This window comes from Sinohyriopsis cumingii, chromosome 17 (genome assembly GCF_028554795.1).
Source record: "Sinohyriopsis cumingii isolate HCF-2022 chromosome 17, ASM2855479v2, whole genome shotgun sequence".
In the NCBI taxonomy this organism is placed as follows: Eukaryota; Metazoa; Mollusca; class Bivalvia; order Unionida; family Unionidae; genus Sinohyriopsis; species Sinohyriopsis cumingii.
Window position 1 is genome coordinate 46,932,795 of NC_142977.1, and position 24,797 is coordinate 46,957,591.

Genomic DNA, 24,797 nt, shown 5'->3' on the forward strand with positions numbered 1-24,797 from the left:
ATGCCTTTAAAAGGCAGACTGATTTAAATTTATCTTCTTTTCTAAACGGGACTGCAATGTCAACATCTCTGATTTCAGCAGAGTTTCTCCAGATTTTTTTAACCAAAAATTTGCATTTCAGATTGTGATCTCTATTTTCTTGCCAAGTCATTTACTTCCAGGGTAGGACAGTATTCTGTCTATTACTAACAGTCTAAGAGAAGTTGAAGTAGTTGCAGTTGTTATGATTTAACACTATTTCTCAGCACAAGATAGGCTATCCATGATGGCCAGTATAACTTGATGAGGAAGAACCTGGGAAAACTCCAGTAAGAACCACCAGCCCATGTGAAGTTACTGGCAAACCTTCTGACGTAATCATATTGGCTGAGTCTGAGACTTGAGCCCATGGGGACAGGTGAATCAGCAGTCAGATGCTTTAGACCACTCAACCACCTTGAGCCTGTAACTAAAGTAGCAGTAGTAGTAGTTTCTTTGTGTTATTGGTTCTACTGATCATCGACCTGAAGGAGAAATTATGAGATAGCCTATTGTCTATGTTACAAGTCTATGCTCTTAAAATAAGTAACAGAAAAGATTGAAGACAACAAGATTTGTTAAATTTAACAAATAATTTATTTCCCTAGAGAAAAAAGATCTTACAGTATTGCGAATTAAATCCAAATTATAATCCAAGAATTAAAAACACAAGTCCTATCAATGAAAAGTTCTCAGTGAATCTCAGTTCAAATTCCTATGAAATTCAAGATGGAAGGCAATGACATCTGTAATTAATAACCTACAAAGTGTAGATGTGTCAACAGTCACTTGTTGAATCACAGAAAATATTATTCCAGTTTTGAATTCTGTATAAATTCCAGTGAATGTCTTTGTCGAAAAATTATATCAGAACACTTTGGTATTTCCAGGGAAAATAATTACTTGAATTCAGTAATTTGAAGAAAATAAAAATTCAGCCCAAACTGGTCACAACATAACACAACTTAAAGTGCTAGGTGTTAAAGCACAACTGATTAAACCTTTATAAAAGCATAAGTTATATGACTAATTAAGATGCAAAACAGATACCCAGATGAGGGTCAAAAGTTCATTCTTCTGGAAAAATTAGAAGTTTGTTACCAGTTGACATATGCTTAAAATCACATTGTCCAGGTATGACCTTGACTCAACATAATGATTCTTACTCTGAGAAAGATTTTAAAAAATATATATAAAAAAGTTGTTTACCTAAACTGTCACAGATTTTGGAACAAGGTCAGCAACTAGATACAGTGTTTCATTTACTCAGTTCTGGACAAAGTTAAGTCCAGTAAGCAATGTTACATTACAAGTAACAACAGCATGTAATGGAATATAATAAAAGTGTAAAACTAACAGACAAACAATTAATTTAAATATACATAACACCTATCTGTCCATTAGCACAGGTTTGTTATCACTACTCCTGAAATGGCTAGAAGATTGCTGCATTCACCCTATGGTCTAGTTGGTTCTAAATTAAATTGGTGCAGTTCAGGTATCCAATATGGCTGCCACAGGTTCTAGCTTAAGAATCGTATTAATGCCACTCCTACTGTGAGTAGATAGTCATATAAAAAAAAAGTTTTCACTAAAAGTTTCTTATGTCTGTTTTGGCCCTTAATGATAATGATACCAATCTGATGTCCAGTGTGACCACCATGGCAACCATCTTGAAGATTTTGTCATTGCTACTCTTCCATAATGGAAAGCTATTTCACCTTGGGTTTTTCCAAGAAGACTTGTTATGATGACGAGGTGATCCTAAATAATAATGGTGCTGGTTGGACATCCAATATGCCTGCCACAGTGGCCATCTTGAAAATCTTGTTATTGCTACTTCTCCTTAATTGAAAGTCATGACAACATGTGATTGCTGGTAAAATAATTCTTTTGATATGTTGTTTGTCCTAAATTAATATGGCATTAATCTGGTGTCCAAGAGTACCACCATGGCAGCCATCTTGCAAATTGTGTTATATATTCACTTACTGAATGGAGGGCCATATTGACATGTACTTTTCACCAGAAGACTTCTTATGTCGTAAGTTGATCCCAAAGAAAATGGTGCCAATATAACCTCCAATATGGCTGTCAAAGTGACCATCTTGAAACTCTTGTTATCACTGTTCCTAGATGGATGATCATACAGACATTGGGTTTTCATTAAAAGACTTCTTATAATATCTAGATGGTCCTGCATGAAATGATGCCATGCTTAAAACCAGCATAGCCACCATAGTGGCCATCTTGAAAATCTTGCTATCACTACTCCTTCTAAATGTATGGTCATATTCCCATTGAGTTTTCACCGAAACATTTAAACTGATGTCTAGTTGGTCCCAAATGAAAATGGTACAGATCATACAGAGGCTAATATGAAAATCTTTTTAGAAAAATACCAAATGGTTTCAGCATACAGCAGTTATTAAGAAGTGGTCTTATCATGAATTCCTTAAGTTATTTTTTTGTCAGTAGAGCATCAGGTCCTTTCTATGACACTTGTCTTTTTTCTGTGTTGTTGCAGCTCTTGTTTTTGTTCATTACATTTTACACTGTTAGCTGGGGCCCCGAGTAACCGAGTGGTCTAAAGCGCTCTCCGTTACGGATCACTGCCATCTCACCTCTGTCTGCGTAGGTTCAAGTCTCAGATTCAGCCAATGTGGGTATGTGAGAAAGCTTGCCAGTAGCTTTTTGAGGGTCGGTGGTTCTTTCCGGGGATTTCCCGGGTTCTTCCTCCACCATTAATACTGGCCGCCATGTATAGCCTATTGTGTGTTGAAAAATGGCATTAAACCCTACAACAACAACAACACTGTTAGCCATGTTCCATGTAAAATAGTTGCAGACTACCCAAGTTGTCAGTCCTTCAGAATATGATGTAAAATATTGGTGGTATATATTTTATAAAAATCTTTAACAAAATGACAAAATGTATGAATCTCCATACCAAATAACCAATTAAGGATGCACATGCAGTTTGAAAATGAGAGCCTATGACAGTGTCAAGACAAACAAAATTATATTTCATGGAAGGATACATTTTATTTAGGCTATTCAGCCTACATGAAAAGTTAATGCAGAAAAATTTAACTATGACTGCTATAATTATAAACGCCAGAAAATCTAATCGAAGAGGAAAAGGACCAAATGACACATAACTAGAAGCTAGCTAGAGAAAGACAGAGATGAGAAAATACCCAACACTTCTGAAAATTATGAATGACATACATGGTATATTTCTAGGTTTTCATCTACAACTATAACAAAATTCAGATATTGGTCAAACTATAATTTCAGTAATTTATTGATGCTGTTATTATTGTTTATGTTCATACTGGCTTAGTGGAGACTCAGTACTAGGATTATATTGGCATTCATGCTGTGTCTGATTCCATTGGTATCATACATTAATTTCAGTGTTCTGATTATTTTTTTACTCAGCTATGTAAAAGAGGTAGGCTCTGCAAGTATGGAATTTCTTATTGTCTGTAGTCTTTATTAGTGTGTGCTGAGTTGCATAGAATTAGAATATAGATAATACACTGACTCCGGAGAAATATTCTTGACCTTAATGATAATGACAAGCATCATCATCACCATCATCATCATCATCATCAACATCATCATCATTATCATTGTAACACAAGAAAAAGAAATGGAATTATGATAGGACAAGGATGACAGGAATACTGATGATATCTGAAACTTCCCGATTCATCATAAAATAATGATTGTGGTCCAACTTTTTGAAAATAACTGTTCTGCTTTGTTGTATGAAAAAAGACCATGAAAATTGGTCAGCATAAGACACAGTACAAAAATTGAACAAGATAAATCTCATGTAAGTTTATATTCTGATGTAAGTTGTAGCTTTTCGCACTCTTTTAAATGGAATATTAACATTCTGAAATGACTATTTTATTTGATTATTATTTTAAAACATGTAGATATTCAAGCTAATACTACAGCTTCAATAATAACTAGATATTATCTACATTAATAACAACATGTTACATTGCATGTACTGTTCAAAATGTAACTGATAGTTAGTATCTAGCTGACAAAACAAGTTAAACATAACGATGTAAGCTTAGTTATTATTTTCTTATCTTATTTTGACCCTTTTGTTTCAGATATTTGTTCTCTCTTGGCTGATAAAGTGCAAAGAAATTAACAAAATTTCTCTACAGATAGTCACTGTACATGTATAACTTTATTGAGACATACTCAGGTCTAGTCACTGTAATTAATAACTTTGTTGAGACAAACTGAGTTCACAATGTTAGATATAAATTTTATTTGAACTTTTATTAAAGATTATACATTGCTTTTAAATTTATATCTGGACAATGTACTACTTCCTGTCCCAGGCATATGAAACTTCCTTCAAGGTGTGTGCTGGATAACAATTTTGAAATGTCCCCATAAACTGTAAATGTCACTGGATAAAATCAGGTCATGGGCTGGATGCAGTTGTGGACTAAATTAGGTTGCACATGCTGATCTAATCTCAACATGAGATGCCAAGCATTCCTAACCTAGACGACAGTAAAACATGATAATTGTATATTTGTGCTGCTAATTTATATATTTCAAACTTGTTGCTACTAATATATGTTTCATGTGCTTTTCTCCTAGTGAAGATCATGTATAGTAAATTATATTTCTCTTTCCACCAATCACTATGCTACATAATGTTGAACCAAAAGATGACTGGCACACATTTCCAGGGGAGGTAAATCTGGTTGGATCTTAAACCTGTGTTCTGTGTTTCAGACATCATTAGATGAGGCCACTGACCCATGGGGAGTCAAAGTGGAAAGAGTTGAAGTGTAGGTATTCATATCCCAAATCAGAAAATCTGCTTGTTTTTTTTAATACTTTGTTTTCAGGTAAGATTACGACATTCAGACCTTTTTGAACAAGGTTTACAATCTGCATGGTAAATGTCATACAAATTTTGTTAAGTTTTGTTTAGGGTGTACACATAATAATATAAAGTAAAAATATTGCTTTAAGGTGTTAAGCTCATTTTTCATATTTATGTACAAATGCTAACAAATCCCAATAAGTCAGTGAAGTTCTCAGCACAAAGTGTTAGAGGAACAATTATGTTTTGTATGGCTTCATTGTGTGTGAAAAATGGATGTATGAAAATTGTTGAGAATATAGTATGCTTAGAAGCATAATGTTAGAAAACCTATTTGAAAGTGATATATATTTTTTTTAAATGGCACACATTTGGAAATAAAGCAACTATCTGTCATCTCCTCAATGTAAAGGAAATTTTTTCGTATGCAAAACAAATAATGTTATAACTGTTTTAGATATAGAACTACCTTGTGACAAAAAGCATTGCATTGTATACATTTTGAGTTATGACAGACTGCGTTTCTTCAAATATTTGAAATTATTTCAACCTTATATGCTTCTTGTCATTGTTTGCCAATTTATCATCTGGACAGAACCAAAACTCCTTTACATGCTGTTTAAATGCTGAGAAGGGATTTTTCATTTACAAATTTTAGGAGTAAACGACAGGGATGTTATGTTAGTTAATGTTAGTGACAATACTGAAAAAGGTTGTCAGAAATGTTCTAACTAACTAATACAGAAACAGACCATACAGTCAAATAAATAATGTACTTTAGAAGTAATTTTAGTCTGATGTAAGAGAAGTAGTTGCTGACTTTTCATTATTTTTCTATTTTTCTGATGGTGCTAATAGCATCAGCAATTTTGTGGGGGTGGGGTGGAGTAATCACAACAGTCTAGCTAATCAGAGGAGATCAAATTTAATCAACTTAATGTGGGATCCAGGTAATAAATAAATCCAGTGATACATAGCCACTGAAATTGACCATACAAAATTTACCCAGTACAATTTTGAACAGAGAAATTTCTTCTCAGACAACTTACAACTGATTTGAATGCTTTCAGGAGTTTACATAATTAATAGTAAATGGTAAGGTAAGGTATAGAACAAATATTAACAGTGGAAAATTCAGTTCAAGATAGAAAGCATTTCAGCTGAATTTGTTTAATAAATAAGTACTGTTGAACACTTGTGGAAGTTATAGCTGTTCATTCTCTTGTGCAGTTAAATCAGCATGACTAGCCAGTTAATCCTAATCATTTACATTACAAACTGAGACCTGCAAAAAGAAAAGAACCAAGTGATACTGATATAATTTTAATACTCAGTGGAAACATGAGAATTTCCGAGGAGAAATTGTATTGTCACCTGCATGACAATTTTCTAAACAAATTAGAATGTTTCAGTCCTGTGAATGGGAAAATATTTTTACTGTTGTGAATATCCGTGAAAGACGAAGCATATACCTTTACCTTCAGTTGATAAAGGCAGTGTGGCTCTGATTTAGGCTAGGAGAATCGGTATGCTGAGAGGAAAGAATGATTCACTCTTTTGACCACTTACATTCTAAATATCACAAGAATTGTTGATACATCGATTTGAAGGAGTCAAGTTTTTGGTACAAAGAAAACCTGGTGTACAGTCAGAAGAGCAAAGTAACATGAAATTATGTGCAAGGTCACTGAACCATCAGGAAGCAATGAACATACATATGGCATAAACTGACTGAATATTTACCTCACAGACTGCATTTAACTCAGCCCTTATGTCTAACAGATTCTGCCACTTAATTTTAAGCTTTTTCCCCTTTCTTAACTGAACCTAAAATTTTCAAGATATCTGAATAACATTGATACATTTCTTATTATTGCCCAAGTGTGAGATATGAAACTCTGATGTCAGCTTCACAGTGGGGTCTTGAAGGTAGAAACTTAGTCAGAGTGCTAAAACTTAAATTCTCTCACCTGAAGTATAGCCTGCAGTATGCCATTTGTATCACTATTTGCAAGACCTTTCCACTGCTGGCATTCACCATTCATAACAGTATGTTTAGGTATGATTTCGCTGAATTATACTCCTGTTGAAATAGACAACTTAGCCAGGCAAATGATGCTTCTAAGAATAATGTGATACTATAGCTGATACTAGATGGAAAGCAAAATACAGTTTTTGAAAAGTTATTTATTCCCAGTAATCAGTAATCTAAGGTTGCCTCATGTCACATTATACCTCTTCATTAAAGTTTTTAAAAAATATTTTGTTTTTCTTGGTTAATTTATAGTATAGTTGGCTGTTAATGCTGGCCAGATGAGTACTCTTTGACTCGCTTTGGTCTCTTGCATTTTTGGAACACATCTAGAATTCCTCTATCCGTTGTTGCCAATCTAATCATATCTTTTGTACACCAAAACCAATATATGCTTTACCTTTGGCAGATTTCTGTTCAGTTCATTATATATCTTGTACAGTAAAACTTCTTAAAATCTGAGCTTTGAAAAGCACTTATACTTCTAATGTTTTTATTAAATGTTGTTTCTGAATAATATTTTGGTATTTTAATATTTTTAATATTAATATACCAGGTATGATCACAATGAGATCTTCAGAATTCTGAATAATCCTAATATAGAAGAGGTATGATCACAATGAGATCTTCAAAATTCAGAATAATCCTAATATAGAAGACTTAGAGATCAGTGTTTTTGTCCACTATAAATAATGTCCTTGCAACACATGTAAAAGTTACAGAGGATTTCATTTATCCATAGATTAGCTAGAGTATTACTCACTTGTACATATGGACCAACTGCAAGCAGCATTGAAGCTGATCTGTCAGAATATTATGAGCCTGTAGATTAGGGTTTGTGTTGTTTGTTTTACTAATTGCAGTATATATTCACTAATAAGACTGCTCCAGTGGCCTAGTAGTTTGAGCATCTGCCTCATATGCGGGAGCTCACGGGTTCAAATCATGACTGAGTCATACCAAAGACTTAAAAATGGTATTAACAACCACCTCGGGGGCCCCGAGTGGCCGAGTGGTCTAAAGCGCTCTTCGTTACGGATCACTGCCATCTCACCTCTGTCTGCGGCGGTTCGAGTCTAAGATTCAGCCATTGTGGCATGTGAGAAAGCTTGCCAGTAGCTTCTCGTGGGTCGGTGGTTCTTTCCGGGGTTTTCCGGGTTCTTCCTCCACCATTAATACTGGCCGCCATGTATAGCCTATCGTGCTGAAAAATGGCGTTAAACCCCACAACAACAACAACAACAACCACCTCGCTAGGTACTTAGCATTAAGAGGTTAATTTTAGGATAGCTTGGCCTAGTGTCAGGATAATGTGAGTGGATGGGACATTGTACTGTAGCAGGGGTCGGCAACCTACAGCATGCATGCCATAAGGAGGCAGTCAAAAGATATTGCATGGCACACAAAGGGCAGCCAAAAATCTTGATTTTAACAGTGTTACTCTCTTACTGGTTGCATGCGCTCATTCATTTTGTAATTAATCCAGAAAAAAGTGACAGACTACGTAAAATAGGTTGCTGACCCCTGTGCAATATTTTTTACTGCATGATGCCCCAGTGCTAGACATCACCATAAACTGGCACACTGCAGACATCATAGCAATATGGCTGAAAAATTGTTAAAGCTTCATTAAAAATCCAAATCACATACACACAAACACTTATAAGTCAAGTCCAACTGCAAACTGCACAGACCCAGATCTGTCATAGCATAATGTGCTGGCAGATCTAGGTCTGTTCCGTTTGATAGGAGTAATTAATAGAACAAACAACTTAGACCCTGATCTTCAAGTACATCATGCTATGGCAATCAAGATTTTCGCTGTTTGCATTTGGACTTGACTTATAAGCAAATATATATGGTACTCCTAACAAGCTCCATAGACTCAGATCTGACATCACATTATTCAACAGGAGATCTGAATCTTTGCAGGTTGCAGTTTGACTATATAAGTATGTATATATGTATATATATGGTGCATGTTCTCATTCAGCACTCTTTCTATCATGCTGAAGCTTAATTCGAGCAAAAGAGTCTCCAAGGTTTTTTTTTGACGACAAATTCAGATCATTTTGTTCTTCTGACATGCCTACTCTTTCATTACATTGGTTATGGCTGTTTACGATTTACATTTACAAACCACATTGGTAAAATAGCATGTGTACCAGTTTTCTTGTCAGATAAAATAATCGTTACGAAAACAGACTGAACCTATGTTATTACTGTTTGCTACCCCAGATGATGCTTATTAGGTCACTTTAATATTCAGATTTCAATATACATTATTAAAGGTTCATATAAAAATGAAAAAATGGAATAAGTATCGATTTTATGAAATTTAAGAAATGATAATTTCATTCTCAGTGGACTATTCGTCTTCACTAACCATGATTCTGATATGATAAACCTATCTACACCTTGGTGGCTCATACAGATATATTGGTGCTTTGTCCTAGCAACATCTGTTGGATTTCATGAGTTGCCTTCCTTAGTATGTTATACCAACTGTCCAATAGCATGGTGCATTACACATTGGCCGAAAATGGTGTAGGCAATTGACCTAAAAAGGATACTTTGTAAGTTTAACATTGAAAGTATGACTGTACCGGAGGGAAGCCATTACAGGTGTATTTGAGTGAAAGGTATTTGTGCAGACATGGACCACCTCTGGAAGATTACTTAAGTTATAAGTCCATTCTAGTTGTGTGATCCCCTTGTCTCAATCACTAGGAACAGTGTTCAAATTTGAACAACTTAATTTTGATTGGATGTGGATAGACCCTAAGCACAGAAATATCTGCTCAGTACACCAGGGTGTAGATAGGGTTATCACATTGGAACCTTGGCTAGTAAAGATGTGGACTGGTTTTCATTCCATGACCATCACATAAGTATAGTGATAGTCTATCTTCATACAGTTCATTTTAAAAACAATACTGCTAATTGCACAGTTTTCTTCCGAATGAAATATTTTTCTTTGCATTATAAAGATAAAATAGTTTTAAGGTTAAAAAGGAATTCTGAAAAAGCAAATGTCCTTCCATTTTATTAGCACTGTCCAACTGGACATTAAAGACCATGTGTGGTACTGATCCCTAATTTTCTGGACTTAGTTTCTTTTCAGCATCAATGAAGACACATTTGATAATTAATATTAATTTTACTGAACTTTCCATGGGCAAGATAAAAATCATCAGTATTCAGATAAATGTTTCAGTTTTAAAAAATCAGATTTTAAGAAATAGCAGAAATGTGTGTGTGTGTGTGTGTGTGATTTGGATTTTTAACGTAGCTTTAACAATATTTCAGTCATATCGCTACGATGTCTGCAGTGTGGCAGTTTACAGTGATGTCTAACACTGAGGCATCATGCCGCAGACATGTAGCATGATGTCCCACCCAGTCACATTATCCTGACACCAGGCCGACCAGTCCTAACACTAACCTCTTAATGCTGAGTGCTAAGCGAGGTAGCTGTTAGTACCATTTTTTTAAGTCTCTGGTATGACACAGTCGGGAATCGAACCCACGACCTCCCGCATTCGAGGCGGATGCTCTAACCACTAGGCCACTGGAGCGGTCAGCAGAAATGTGAAATTATACAGGGAAAAAAAAATATTTCTACAAAATTCAGTTTTTTTAATTAAAATGTTTACAGGTTTAACTGTAATGATCAAGTTTACATATTTTATATAAAGCAATTGTGTTTTTAAGGAAAGATGTGCGGTTACCTGTACAGTTGCAGAGAGCTATGGCTGCAGAGGCTGAAGCAGCAAGGGAGGCCAGAGCCAAGGTAATTTTGATTGATTGATTGACTGATTGATTGATTGATTGAAGCATTTACAGATACTAATTACTTGCAGGGTTTCTGATTCTTTTCTACAAAAAAAAAGGGCATACATATTTATACAAGACAAGCTGTAGAAGAAATTTATATATGGTTAGAGTTGCATTGTTTCTAATTAAGATATTGACCTGTTATTAATTATTATTTACTTGATGATATGTAATTTCTATAATCAGTCTTCTTTGAAAATAAAGAATCAAGATCAAATTTGAAAATAGTCATATCATGAAATATTTTATGATCAGTACTTGAATCTTTTAGAAAGTGTGTACAGTTCTCTTCGAACACTATTTATTGGAGCAGTAGAGTGTACCAACCTTGGAACTGGAATCATGTTATAATACAGGGTCTTGTAACAGGAACCATGTTATAATGAAGGGCCTTATAACAGGAAGTATGTTATAATATGAACCATGTTATAATGAAAGGCCTTTTAACAGGAACAATGTTATAATGAAGGGTCTGATAACAGGAACCATGTTATAATGAAGGGCCTTATAACATCAACCACGTTATAATGAAGGGCCTTATAATAGCAACAATCTAATAATGAAGGATCTTATAATGACAACCATGTAATAATGAAGGGCCTTATAACAGGAACCATGTAATGATGAAGGGCCTTATAACAGCAACAATCTAATAATGAAGGGTCTTATAATGACAACCATGTAATAATGAAGGGCCTTATAACAGGAACCATGTAATGATGAAGGGCCTTATAACAGCAACAATCTAATAATGAAGGATCTTATAATGACAACCATGTAATAATGAAGGGCCTTATAACAGGAACCATGTAATGATGAAGGGCCTTATAACAGCAACAATCTAATAATGAAGGGTCTTATAAAGACAGCCATGTAATATTGAAGGGCCTTATAACAGGAACCATGTAATAATGAAGGGCCTTATAACAGGAACCATGTAATAATGAAGGGTCTTATGACAACAACCATGTAAAAATTAAGGGCCTTATGACTGGGACCATGTTATAGTGAATGTCCATATAGTGAGGGGTGTACTGTAATTTCATAAGTAAGCATATTTACCAAATTGTAAGAATGAAGCACATGATGCATATAATTTAAATGGGATCCATGCAAATGCCTGTCTTATTACAGGAACTGTGTTATAACGAAGGGCCTTATAACAGTTACTGTGTTATAATGAATGGTCTTATAATGAGGTGGTGATGTAATGCCGTCACCAATTTCAGAAATAAACATATGCACATGTCCAAAATTTACACCTTACTCATACTGTGGACTAGAGAGTTGCAGATCCACCATGTTGAAATGTTTTTAGGGTCTTTTGTTCTGCTTTATTTAACATCTAAGGACAAAACAGACATTCCTTTTTGCTACCATATATCACATGCATTACTTCTTCAAGTAAATACCTTTGTACATAATGATCAAACTTGAATATATCTCAGGTTTTAGCTCATTATGCTGTGAAGGGCCATTTGAGCTTCTGGTATCGTCCTTTATCCATAATACATTGTCTGTCTTGTGTCCTTTCATAGGTGTTTGCAGCTTTTTGTAAACAATTGCTTGACCAATATTCAAATTTGTTCACTGGATGCCAATTCATTTTCCAATATGGGAACTGTTACAGAAGGTAAACAACTTTAAAACCACACATTAAAAAACACTCAAAAGATTTGACCAAATTTGATAGAAAGCATTCTCGTATGAGGGTCTTTCAGATTTGTTAAAATGATGCCAATTTGCCATCAGAATTGTTTCCCTTTACCCTCATTTGTGCTTCAGGGACCCTACTAAATTTTTTAAATTTGACCCCCAGTTTTGATACCAATGTTTGTTTTTTACTCAGTCTGACCCCCCAGTTTTGACACGAGGGAGATTTTTGATTCTCAGTCTTGCACCCCTAGGGGATACACTGCTTCAGATACGGCCACCATTACTAAAATGAGAAAACTTTTGAGCAGTTTCACAAAAGCTGCTCAATAGATATAGACCAAATTTGACACAAAGCAGCCATGCTTGAAGTTCTTTCACATTGCTGAGTGTGCTATCAATTATGGCCATCATTATTAAAAACTTGAAAAATATATAACTTCTTCACAAAAACTGTTCAAAAGAATTCGACCAAGTTTAATGCTGAGCTGCTTTTATATGTGGCCACCATTACTGAAAATAGATGAACCTTCAAAATGACTTCTGAACAGAGTTTGGTGAAATTTGAAAGATACATATGGTGCTAATCCACCACCAGCAGTGGCCACCATTGCCAAAAATATAATAAAAAATAAAAGTAGAAATTTATTAAAATGACTTCTCAAAATCACTCGACAGATTTCGACAAAATTTTGCAGAAGCAGCTTGAATTGGAGGGCTTTTAAGTTTGTACAAATGGTGACCATCTGTCATCAAATATGGCTGTTGCTTCAAAATTAGATAAACTTTTAACATTAAATTTATTTATTCAAAACCACTCAACAGAGTAGCAGTAAATTTTAAAAAAAATAATAGCTTGAAGGCCTCACATATTTACAGAAATGATGCCAATCCGCTATTACATATGGCTGCTGTTACCAAAAACAGAAGAAAAGAAAACGTTTTCACATATCTACAGACCTGCCAACCCTGATGAGTCCATCTCAGTATTTTTTTTCCTGTAAGGTGTAACAAAATATCAATAACTGCTATTGTAAAGCTGGAAAATGTAATTACAAGTTCAACGCATCAACGATAAACATTATGTTCAACTAAAAAGTTTGTAAAGTATGTGTAGACTTTATTTACTGCTAGTGCAGTTGCACAAACTCAAGTTCCAAACCCTATGCAGCTCAATGGCTTTTTGCTATCTCTCATCTTGACATAATTCTTGGAAATTCTTTCCCATTTCACATGACGATGGCAATCATATCTCCCGCCACGAGTTATACTCAAATTGGCACGTGATGTCCAATAAACGTAATTGTGTCCTTTCCAGCTTTTATTCACAAGAATCTGAAAACTCCTTTTTATTCTCTGTGTTGATTATTAACACTTTTCTAGAAGCTTATTTTCCATATCGTCTTAAACATGCATTGCTTTCTGGATGCCATTTTTAAAATTTCTATAATCAACAGTTTGATCATGCTGATGCTTTGCATGATCAGATAGGTGCATATTAAAGCATCTAGTGTGCTGCTGTAAAGTTAGTCTGGTTCCCTGACTAATTTCACTAATTCTAAGATGAAAACTGGATCCAAATAAAACACGGATGAACCAGTTATCCGTATTTTGCAACGATAATTTTTCCACAATTTTTGCTTGCATGTCGTAAGTCCATATTTTAAGAGTAATTTTCATAAGACTTATGGCAAAATCGTAAGAGTTGGCAGGTCTGAATCATTTATAAAGGAAAAAAACTGCTTAACAAAATTTGAGCAACTTTGACAGCATCCTTGTGCAAGAGAGTCTTTCAGAAATGGGCAAATGGAACTGATGTGCTATCAAATATGAATGTATGAATAAAATCTTGTTAAACTGTGAAACTACTACTTATATAACATAAGTATTTAACAGTTCTGGAAGAAATGTCTGCAGAAAGCATCCCATTGACCCAGATTTGTTAGCCATTCGCTCTTGCTTTTAGGCAGATGTCAGCCAGATGAGCAATCTAACGCACACTTGAGCCTCTTGTTCAAGAGACATTACTTAGATAAGCCTATGAATTGCTGAGACAGGCATCATTTTTCACAAATTGTGATAAATAATGAAAGAATTGGTCATACATTTTTTTTTTAGCCATGCAGCTTTTAAATAAGTAACTGTATTCAGCTGCAGCTTTGGGACATTATTATATTATGACTGTGTGCCGAGTATTCTAGGATTTATGTCTTGTCTGCTTAATATTATTCAGAGGATGTAACTTGTGTTACACAGATACCATTTTACTATATTGTAGAATGTGGCTGTTTGCAAAAGAAAGCTAATAATTTTTGCATACCTGACATATTCCCAGACAGTGTTGACTCTATTTTTTGGAGACTCAAAAAGTGTGTTGTGAGGTCCCAAAGGTGGCCAGTGCAAATAAAGAATCGAACAATGTCCAACTGAGAATGAGCTTATCTTTTTGTATCAAAATAAAAATGCCTGGAGTCACATTTACTCTGACATGTTAAACACTACTGGATGCATTTTTTTGTGTAGATTGATTTATGCTAATTGTTTTTGTTTCTTGTATGACATGTTACATTTTAACAAAATTAAAATCTGGTTATATGAAAACTTAGGACACATCACTTGTTCTCAAATGCAACTGGATTTACAAAAAAAGTTATGAGCAGTATGTGATCTCATTTCTTTGTCTGTTTATAAATTGTCTTTACTTATATGTTTATTATTTATCTTGCTTATTGCTATGATTGTTGTTTTTGATTGGATATTTTATTATTTAAGGTGATTGCTGCTGAGGGTGAGCAAAAAGCTTCTCGTGCCCTTAAGGAAGCTGCTGATATCATTGCGGAGGCCCCTGCAGCACTCCAGTTACGTTACCTGCAGACTCTAAATACGATTTCTGCTGAGAAAAATTCTACAATTATCTTCCCCCTGCCCATAGATCTGCTACAGTCATTTGTGAGTGGAGCAAGATCTGGTCCTCGGCAGAGTACCAATTTCTGATAGCAGTGTCAAGAGAAGGATTTGATTTGTACAGTGGGTTAAACTAGCCTTATTGTTTTTTGCTCATAGAAGCGTAATATGTATATTCAGTGACAGCATTCTTGGATTATAGTGTAGTACATTCAATGAACTTGTAATAAGTTGGGGGGTTTCTCAAAAGAAGAAATGCTGTAAATCAGTAATTGGATGAATGTCAAAGAATTATCCTATTATTATGTAAATTTGTATGAATTATTGTTAGCAATAGTTTTCTTTTCTATATTAAGGTAAATACAAGTTATTCTAGTATATGCTACCTGAAAGTTATTCTGTTTTATTCTAGATACAAGTTAATTTAGTCTATTCTTGATACAAGTTATTCTAGTCTATTCTAGATACAAATTATTCTAGTCTGTTCTAGATACAAGTTACTCTAGTCTATTCTACAAGATATTCTGGTATGTGCTACATACAAGTTACTTTAGTCTGTGTTACATAAAAATTATTCTAGTCTATTCTACATTCAAGTTATTCTAGTCTATTCTATATACAAGTTATTCTAGTATATTCTAGATACAAGTTATTCTAGTCTATTTTACAAGTTATTCTACCTACATGGTTCCCACACTACCGGGAAGTCAGGAAAAAGTTGAAAGAAATTATAATTTTTTCCCGACCATGAAAAGTCCTTGAATTTTGCAAATATTGATGAAAGTTGGGAAAGGCCTGGGAATTTGACTTGACATCTGAAACAGTTATGTAATTGAGTCATAACTGAACTGATCGTGAGTTAAATTTATCGAGTTCTAACCAGAATATTAGGAGGTTGCATTATGAATCATTTGGGTGCTTGCCATAAATAAATTTGTTGAGACAATCCAAATGGTCAGTGGATTAGATTCTTCTGGTAGACTTTTTGTTTTACAGACAGTTCGATACCTGTATATTTTTTTACATGGAAGGTATGAAAACCAGTCTAGCATCACAAGAGATCAACATGGTGGCATTAAAGCATAGCCGCTTACTGGATGGGCTAGCAAACTTAAACATTGTTAAATCTAGTTATACCTGCATGAAATCGATACGAAAATTATTTATTTTCTCAGAAATTGCGAGTATTAAAGTCATTATATCTTTAATTTGCTGAAAGACGATAAAACTAATGCGTTGATGAAATTTGAGCTGGTACTAGCTAGTCGCACGAGCGCACAGAATCTCACAACCATCATTTTCAGATGTTGTAGAAATTTTTTTAGATCAAAGTTGTATACTGGTTGTAATAAAAATACAAAAACAAAAGAGCACAAAATTCTCTATATTTATTCTGAGACCAACTTCCGGAGTTTTGTTGTATCACGTGACTACCATGTTCACATGCTCTCTCACGCAGGGAGCATATGAAGCAGAGAACCAGACTACTCTGCTTTATGAATCAAACTGGCCATGTTTCTTGTAGTTGTTCTTGAAATAAATATGTTGAGAATTATATATTCTTTCTGACTTTTACAAAAAGTTTCAGTCTTTCATTTAATATAATTGAAATTTTGTACAGCGACATTAAAAAAGAAGTCTGTTGTTGCTATCGTGACTATTGGACTTCCAATGTCATTGTTTGAGAGTTGTGAAATCATGTGACTATTAACACAAATGGCGAGTACCGGGTCAGGTTTCATCTATGCAGAGTTTCGTCTAGTCTGTCAGCGGATTAAAGACATAATGATTATAATACAGTACTTGCCATTTTTGAGAAAATAAATAATTTTCCATTAGATTTCATGCAGGTATAGGTTGATATAACATTGTTTAAATTTGCTAGGCCCACTGGTAAGACATCTTATGGTGGTGGCAGATTCCAATTTTTTTTATATGTAATTGCTCTGAACCCACACTACGGCCTAAATGTCCCAGTGTGAAAAATGATGGGGTTGGAATATTTGGAGGAAATCCGGATAAGAAAAAGTTTGAATCCTTGAGCTGAACTTTTCTGACATGTATGTTTTGGAGAGTCTTGGAAGAGAAACATCTTCAGATTCAGAAAATGCATGTTTTATAATCTAAACTGTTCTTTAATTCCATTCAGTGATGGTCATATGTTAACCTTGAAAAAATTAATTTCATTCTGGAAAAAACCTGGAAAAGATCTGGAAATTTATATTTAGAAAAGCATGGGAACCGTGTACCTATAAGTTACTTTAGTCTGTGCTACATACTAGTTATTCTAGTCTATTTTCATACAAGTTATTCTAGTCTTTTCTACCTACAAGTTAGTCTAGTCATAGGATTGAAAGAAACTCTTGTACATCCATATGAGATTAGTTTTAAAAATATTCTTGATGAGTATAATTCTATGATTTATGTGCTGAATTTGATATAAAATGTGAAGGAAAAGATTACATTTTTGTGGATTTTTTTAAAATAATCAATGTAAAAAAGGTGAAAGCTATAATATATGATTGATAAATCTAATGGTCCAAATAATACACTTCTCCCTCAATAACTCTGTACAACAGGGACCAAAAACTTTGACCATGTACAATGGGGTTCAGAAACATGGACCATGTACAACAGGGTCCAAAAACTTTGACCATGTACAACAGGGTCCAAAAATGTAGACCATGTACAACAGGGTCCAAAAACATGGACCATGTACAACAGGGTCCAAAAACATAGACCATGTACAACAGGGTCCAAAAACTTAGACCATGTACAACAGGGTCCAAAAACTTTGACCATGTACAACAGGGTCCAAAAACATAGACCATGTACAACAGGGTTGAAAAACATAAACCGCACTATAAGCAAGGGTGCGAATTACAGAGGGAACTCTGAAAAGTGAAGAAGGTTGTCATCCCGACAAGACATCAAGAAAACCATGGGGGGGGGGGGGTAGCAATGCTAGTCAATGGCTGAATACTCATTTATAATTGTGATAGGAATAATTGAATAATTGTCAAAGATAAACTTTTTCTGATGAAATATTCTGCATTTCTGTATAAATTACCTCTATTTTCAAGATAACCAGTTTATGAAAGATCATGATAAATGTAACTTGGAGAGGTTTCAATGAATTATATACATGTTTATATCATTATGTACTTACAAAACATTGTGTATTCTGTCACTGCTTTTTGCACATCAAAAGAAGATTCCTTTTGTTAAAAAAAAGCAGACATTTGTTATGTGAAATTTATTTATTTTTTAAATTGTTTTATTAGTGAAATTTTGTATGCCTTTTAACTTTTATTTTTTTTCATCCCCATTATTTGAATTGATACAAAAACATAAATAATGTGACAATACAAAGCAGGTCTGCTTTTAATTGAGTGTAACAATACAACAATTTTGTCCATAAATCTGAGATCAAAACACAGTCTGCAGTGCACTAGGTTCTCACAGAAATGACCAATGGACATAGCTGTAACAGTACAATGATCATTTTTACATTTTAATACCAGAGGGCTTATGGCATTTATGATGATCAATGCTCAAAGAAACTTTTTTTCTGACACAGGCCCAGGGCTGGTGACTTTAAAAATTAAAACAAGCCCTGGCTCAAATTCCACAAAATCCTGATTCCAATTCCATAATGAGATTGTCTTGTAACGAAGCATAAACAGTACCCCCTCATTATAATGTTGTCAGTGGGAGTCATGGAGTATACTGCTTAGCAGTGAAACTGTCTTGTAATGAAGTAAATGCATACAGTACCCCTCATTATAATGTTGTCAATGGGAGTCATAGAGTATACTGCTTAGCAGTGAAACTGCCTCGTAATGAAGTAAATGCATACTGTACCCCTCATTATAATGTTGTCAATGGGAGTCATAGAGTATACTGCTTAACTGTGAAACTGCCTTGTAATGAAGCAAATGCATACCATACCCCTCATTATAATGTTGTCAATGGGAGTCATAGAGTACACTGCTTAGCAGTGGAACTGCCTTGTAATGAGGTAAGTGCACACAGTGCTTCCTCATTATAATGTTGTCAGCTTGAATCATAGTTCATAATGCTTAATACTTAGAATGTGTTTTAATGAAATGCATGCATTATTCCATTGTTATGTTGTCAGTGTGAGACACCAGGTATCCTGCTTAATAGTGAGATTGCCTTAAGTTATCATGAAATACATATAGTACTCCCTCATTACAATGTTGTTAGTATGAGTCATAGAATATACTGCTTAACAATCAGACTGCCTTATAATGAAATACATATAGTAAACCATCATTATAATGTTGTGAATGTGAGCCATAGAATATACTGCTGAACACTGAGAGTTCCTTATAATGAAGTACATATAGTACTCCATCATTAAAATGTTGTGAGTGTGTGCCATAGAATATACTGCTGAACACTGAGAGTTCCTTATAATGAAGTACATATAGTACTCCATCATTATAATGTTGTGAGTGTGAGCCATAGAATATACTGCTTAACAGTGAGAGTGCTTTATAATGAAGTACATATAGCACTCCCTTATTATAATGTTAGTGTGAGTCATAGAATATACTGCTTAACAGTGAGACTGCCTTATAATGAAGTACATGATGTATATGATTTTACTACCAGTTAATGTAATGGGATTCATGACTGTACTCACCTTATAACATAAACCGTGTTATAACGAAGGGCCTTATAGTGAGAGAGTGCTGTACATTGCATTCTATTATGAAAGTATTTCTATTATTGAAAGTTTCTGAAGCTTAGGAACATATTATAATTTTGTGTACAAAACACTGTTGGACAAATATAGCATGTTCAAACTTGCAGTTATCTCGTATTTTGAAGCACCGGTTTAAAAACCACTAGATGTGGCTAATAATAGCCAATAACATTGGTGTTAATTGTATATGGTAATATGTAAAGTAAAGGGTGTTGTTAAAGAGCATTTGTTTACCATCAGAAGAAATTTGATCTATTAGGGCACAGGATATCCTTTGTAACAATGTTAAGGTGAGGCATATTGTTTAATGAAGGTAGGTTTACTTGCCATAATTAACAAGCCCACTGATTTAACAAAGTTTGTGGAAATTTCTTATAAATTATCAAGAAATGGCTAATTTTGTAATTCATGTGCAGAATTGATGCATAAGTGATCAAATACGCAAGGAATATTCAGATATGGCGATGTCATCAAAATTCACCCATTAAACAGACCTTCCCATATTATTTTTACCTATGTTGATGCAATTTTTTACAGTGATTATGAAACTATTTATCTCACAGATAGCAGTGCCAATCCTGCCACAACATTCCTTAATGTAAAACAACAATGTATATAATGAAAAGTAAATCTTCAATTTCATTTTGGAAATCAGGTACCAGATTATACAGACGTTAGAAGAGAAATGATGATACTTATGTATTCATTAATTGATGTCACTCATTGCTAAGGAATAGTCTCTCGGTCCTCCCACTCATGTTGACTCTTTGATGGCAAAGGTTACTAGAGAAACATCAACAGTCTGCAATCACACTTCCCAATGTTTTTTCTTTTTATTGTACTTGTCAAATTTGAAACAGTACAGCACTTTTAAAGCACCTCTCTAGGCAGTAATCCAGAAGTTGTACGATGAAATTCATTCTTTATGTCTTCCCATTACAGCTGTAAATGTAAATGTTTAGTCATAGATATTTTAAAAAAATCATATATATATATATATATATATACACACCATTCTTTCAACAAATCGTGTGCAGATAACTCAGAAACCCACTGTGTTGTCAGGCACATATCCCATTTGTTTATATAGAAAATATCCACAAAATTGACCTATATTTGCTGAACGTGAAGAAAATTGTGATCAAAATTGGTAGATGAAACCTTGATGTATTGAACATTTTATCATCAAAAACGGTGGTTAGTACCCAGAATTTTTTTCAACATGAGGAAATTCTCAGCTTTTAATAAGATGTCATATATTTTGCTAAATCTTTCCAAACCACATTCTTAGTACACTGTTAAAACAACATTCACTGAAATTTCGATCAATGCAAATTTCAGCGATGTCTACTGGTGGCAACACTTTATAAAATAAATACCAACTGAACAAGTTTTGTCCTCTAAAATTTATGTTTTTGTTCTATTTTTAAAAAATTCAGTTTCAGTGTAATCATCATTAATGCAATGATGCTCTCTTGTATTCAAAAATGCGAAAAATGTTGATCTATTATCACAGGTATGTCCATGAGGTTTTCCATGAGAACCTAGTTAAGTGCCTACATTATTTTGATCACCAATTTGTGGAAGCATTTGTTGCACTGTTACACTCTATTAAAAACAGACTTCCTTTGTATTATCTCATTAATTATGTCTTCTGTATCAAATCAAATAAAGGGGGGTGGGTGGACAAATAACAGAAAAGTTAAATTAGCACTGCTACATAATATGAAAAAAATACCAAATTCTAATAAACTTTAGTGAATTGTAGCCTTTATAACAACACAATTTTCTTTCAAACATTTGGGTATACATAGATAATCAAATTGCTTGCAATGAAATCATGTCATTGATATTTTACTAATAAATTGAGTTTTGACATTGACGATTGTTTCGCAAAACAAATCTTTCTAGGTTTTGAGAAAAGGAATCTTGTTTTGTATTAAATCAACAACAAAATAAAGCAGTGATTTAGTACACAATGTTTTTCTTAAATATGTATAATGTTGGTGAAAACTGCTTGGAGCCATGTTGTTAATTTTTCAGAGGCTGGGTATTTTGAATAAAAAAGTAATTTATGCAGAAACCAAGAAAGTTCATTAGAAGAAAAAAAAACTATCAACATGATTATTCACAGCACAATTATAAAATGAGTATTCAGCTATTAAATAGCCTTGTTACCCTCCCCACCCCAGTTTTCTCAATGGCAAGCGGGAATGCATCCCTGTTTAATGTTTTTGGCAATATTAACCCTCGCTTATAGTGCAGTCTATGGTTCTTTTTACATCATGTTATCAAGGGATTGGTGTGTGTGTGTGTGTGTCTGTGTGTGTGTAACAATAATCACAAAACACAGCATAATATTAATGGTAAACCACGGACATCACACAGGATTTGGTAATAAATCTGCTACTTAAGTCTCTATTACAGACTACACACTGTACATCTTGCTATCCAGTATGTTTAAGCATAAAATAAAAAGAAAATTTGTTTTCTATCAAGAGAATAATAGATATATTTCTAGACACTGAGTGTTTCACCCACTAAATGAACTATTTCCATTATTCACTCATCGTAAGCAAATATCCTCTATATAATCGTAACCTGTACCACAACAACATTATGAATAACAGATACAGTATATACTGTATATACTTCAAAGTAATAGCAAGAATACCTACCACCATCACAACCACTGATAATAATAATACAACTGAACTGTAGTTATTACTATAACAATAACGAGAGATAATTATTATCACCACAATCATTGTCATAATCAGTATCACCAAAAATCATCATCATAATCATTACTGTTGAGACAGCAACAATAACCATAATACTTGCCAACATAAATTAGTGTTCTTGTATATTTGATCCAGGCTATAATGTTTTAAAAAATGCCATCAGTTTTTTTTAATCTTTGATCCCTTCACATAATTTCATTTTTCAGATTTCTCTTTAATTGTTCATGCTGAGATTTAAAGTGACAATTTTCCTCCAATGTTTTAATTTTCTCAATGTCAGTCTCCAAGGGAACAATCTTATTATTTACCTTCGGCTTAATCATTGATAAACGTTATTGAATATTAATAGGTAAACCATGTATTCACTGCTTGAACATGTCTCTTAGCTGTGAACAATGCCAAGATATGTAGTGTGTGATCTCATAATATATTTTCTTACAATGGCCATGGGGAGAAACAATGCCTCACCTAGAGACACACAGTGGCAACCAACCTGCCCTGGTCTATGCAGATTTTGAACCTGCATAATTCTCATGGGAAGTGCAAGTAAGCCAATCCTCTGAGCTTTCTTGACTACTACCATCAGCAAATCAAATTTTCCATAGGTCAAACTTAACTAATTACATAATCTTCATAATATTATATTTTCCCATAATTCTTTGCCCATGTTTGATGATAAGCTCATTCCGAATGGTTAATGAAATTTTGGCAATTTTTTATCAAAGAAATACTTGTATTCAATAATATGGCATTTATGTATCTCTTTCTGCTACATCCCCCCCACATCATATTTACAAGTTTGGGCTTATCATGTGAGAAATACTGTAAATGGGAAAAACACCATTGCATTCTATAATGGCTCTTGTTTGGAAGGTATTTTTTAAAATAAAATTACTCATGTTTCTTGCTAATCAATGTTGTTCTGTTTTGCATTTTGTATAATTTGTGCAATAATCATGCCTTAATATTTATGTATTTACATGATGTTATATATGTACAGTGTACTTGGTATATTGTATATATTTGTTACAAAATATATTTGATGATATTAATATGATATTGGTTGTCTAATATACAGTTTTCATTTCTGACAATAAAGTATTTAAAACTCAGAAAGTATATAGTTAAATAACTAATTCACTGAATGTTAAGCTGTTATATTTCTTGTGTATAATGTATACTCTGCTGCAATCACTGGAGACCCAGGCCATAAGGTTGAACAAATTCTTAGACAACAAAACACTCTGACATCGTATTGGTCAGTATACAGTAACTGACCAGTCAACCTTCAGAATTCTTGTAAGGTCTTGAGTTTGATCGATATTAAAATTGTATGATTTAGGTGTTAGGCTGTGTATTCCTCAAACTCCTCAGCTTCAGCACTCAAGCTCAGTAGTGAAGAAACTAATATGCATATATTTAATGAGTTCAATAATGTTGTTAAATATGGAGAAGAAAAAAAGAAAAATAAAGTGGGTTTGATTGTATAGAAGAATTCAAAATTGTATTTGAGGTGCACTCAGGCTGAGGAGTTTGCTGAATATGGGCCCACAAAGGTTGAAGCGTTTGTTGAATACATAGCTCCATCTACTGTATCACATTCTGCAGTGGATCAAGTTTAAAGGATGTTTGTCATACTTTTGTTTTCAAGCTAACATCATTGTGAATGTGTCAGTTCATTGGGTAAAATGACTGTTCTATACACAGCTGATCATGTATAATACAGATATAAATGTTATAACTTGTTTATAACTTTGGTTGGACCTTTTCATGCAATAATAATAATAATATCAGGGCCTTTTGTACTGTTAAAATCTGGGGCACCTATTACAGATCTAATTAACGAAAATTTACAATCAAATATTTTTCCTGATAGTCTAAAGGACTCTTACGTAGTACTGATTATCAAAAAGAATAATTCTCATGATTATAGTAACTATAGACCTGTCAGCATTTTGCCTGTCATATCCAAACTGTTTGAGAAATCAACTGTGGCCCAGT

At 33.9% G+C, this 24,797-nt stretch overlaps 1 protein-coding gene across 4 annotated transcripts in view; it reads left to right on the forward strand.

Moving 5' to 3' along the window:
* LOC149778545 (band 7 protein AGAP004871-like) overlaps window positions 1-23,912 on the forward strand; it is a 66,798-nt gene extending 42,886 nt beyond the window's left edge. For all 4 annotated transcript variants that reach the window (XM_089939445.1, XM_089939447.1, XM_089939444.1 and 1 more), the window contains exons 6-8: window positions 4,798-4,853; window positions 10,638-10,716; window positions 15,186-23,912. In XM_089939445.1, coding sequence (XP_089795571.1) covers window positions 4,798-4,853; window positions 10,638-10,716; window positions 15,186-15,407 — 357 coding nt within the window. In that variant the 3' untranslated portion in view covers window positions 15,408-23,912. The remainder of the gene's footprint in view (window positions 1-4,797; window positions 4,854-10,637; window positions 10,717-15,185) is intronic.
* The last annotated feature ends 885 nt before the right edge of the window (window positions 23,913-24,797 follow it).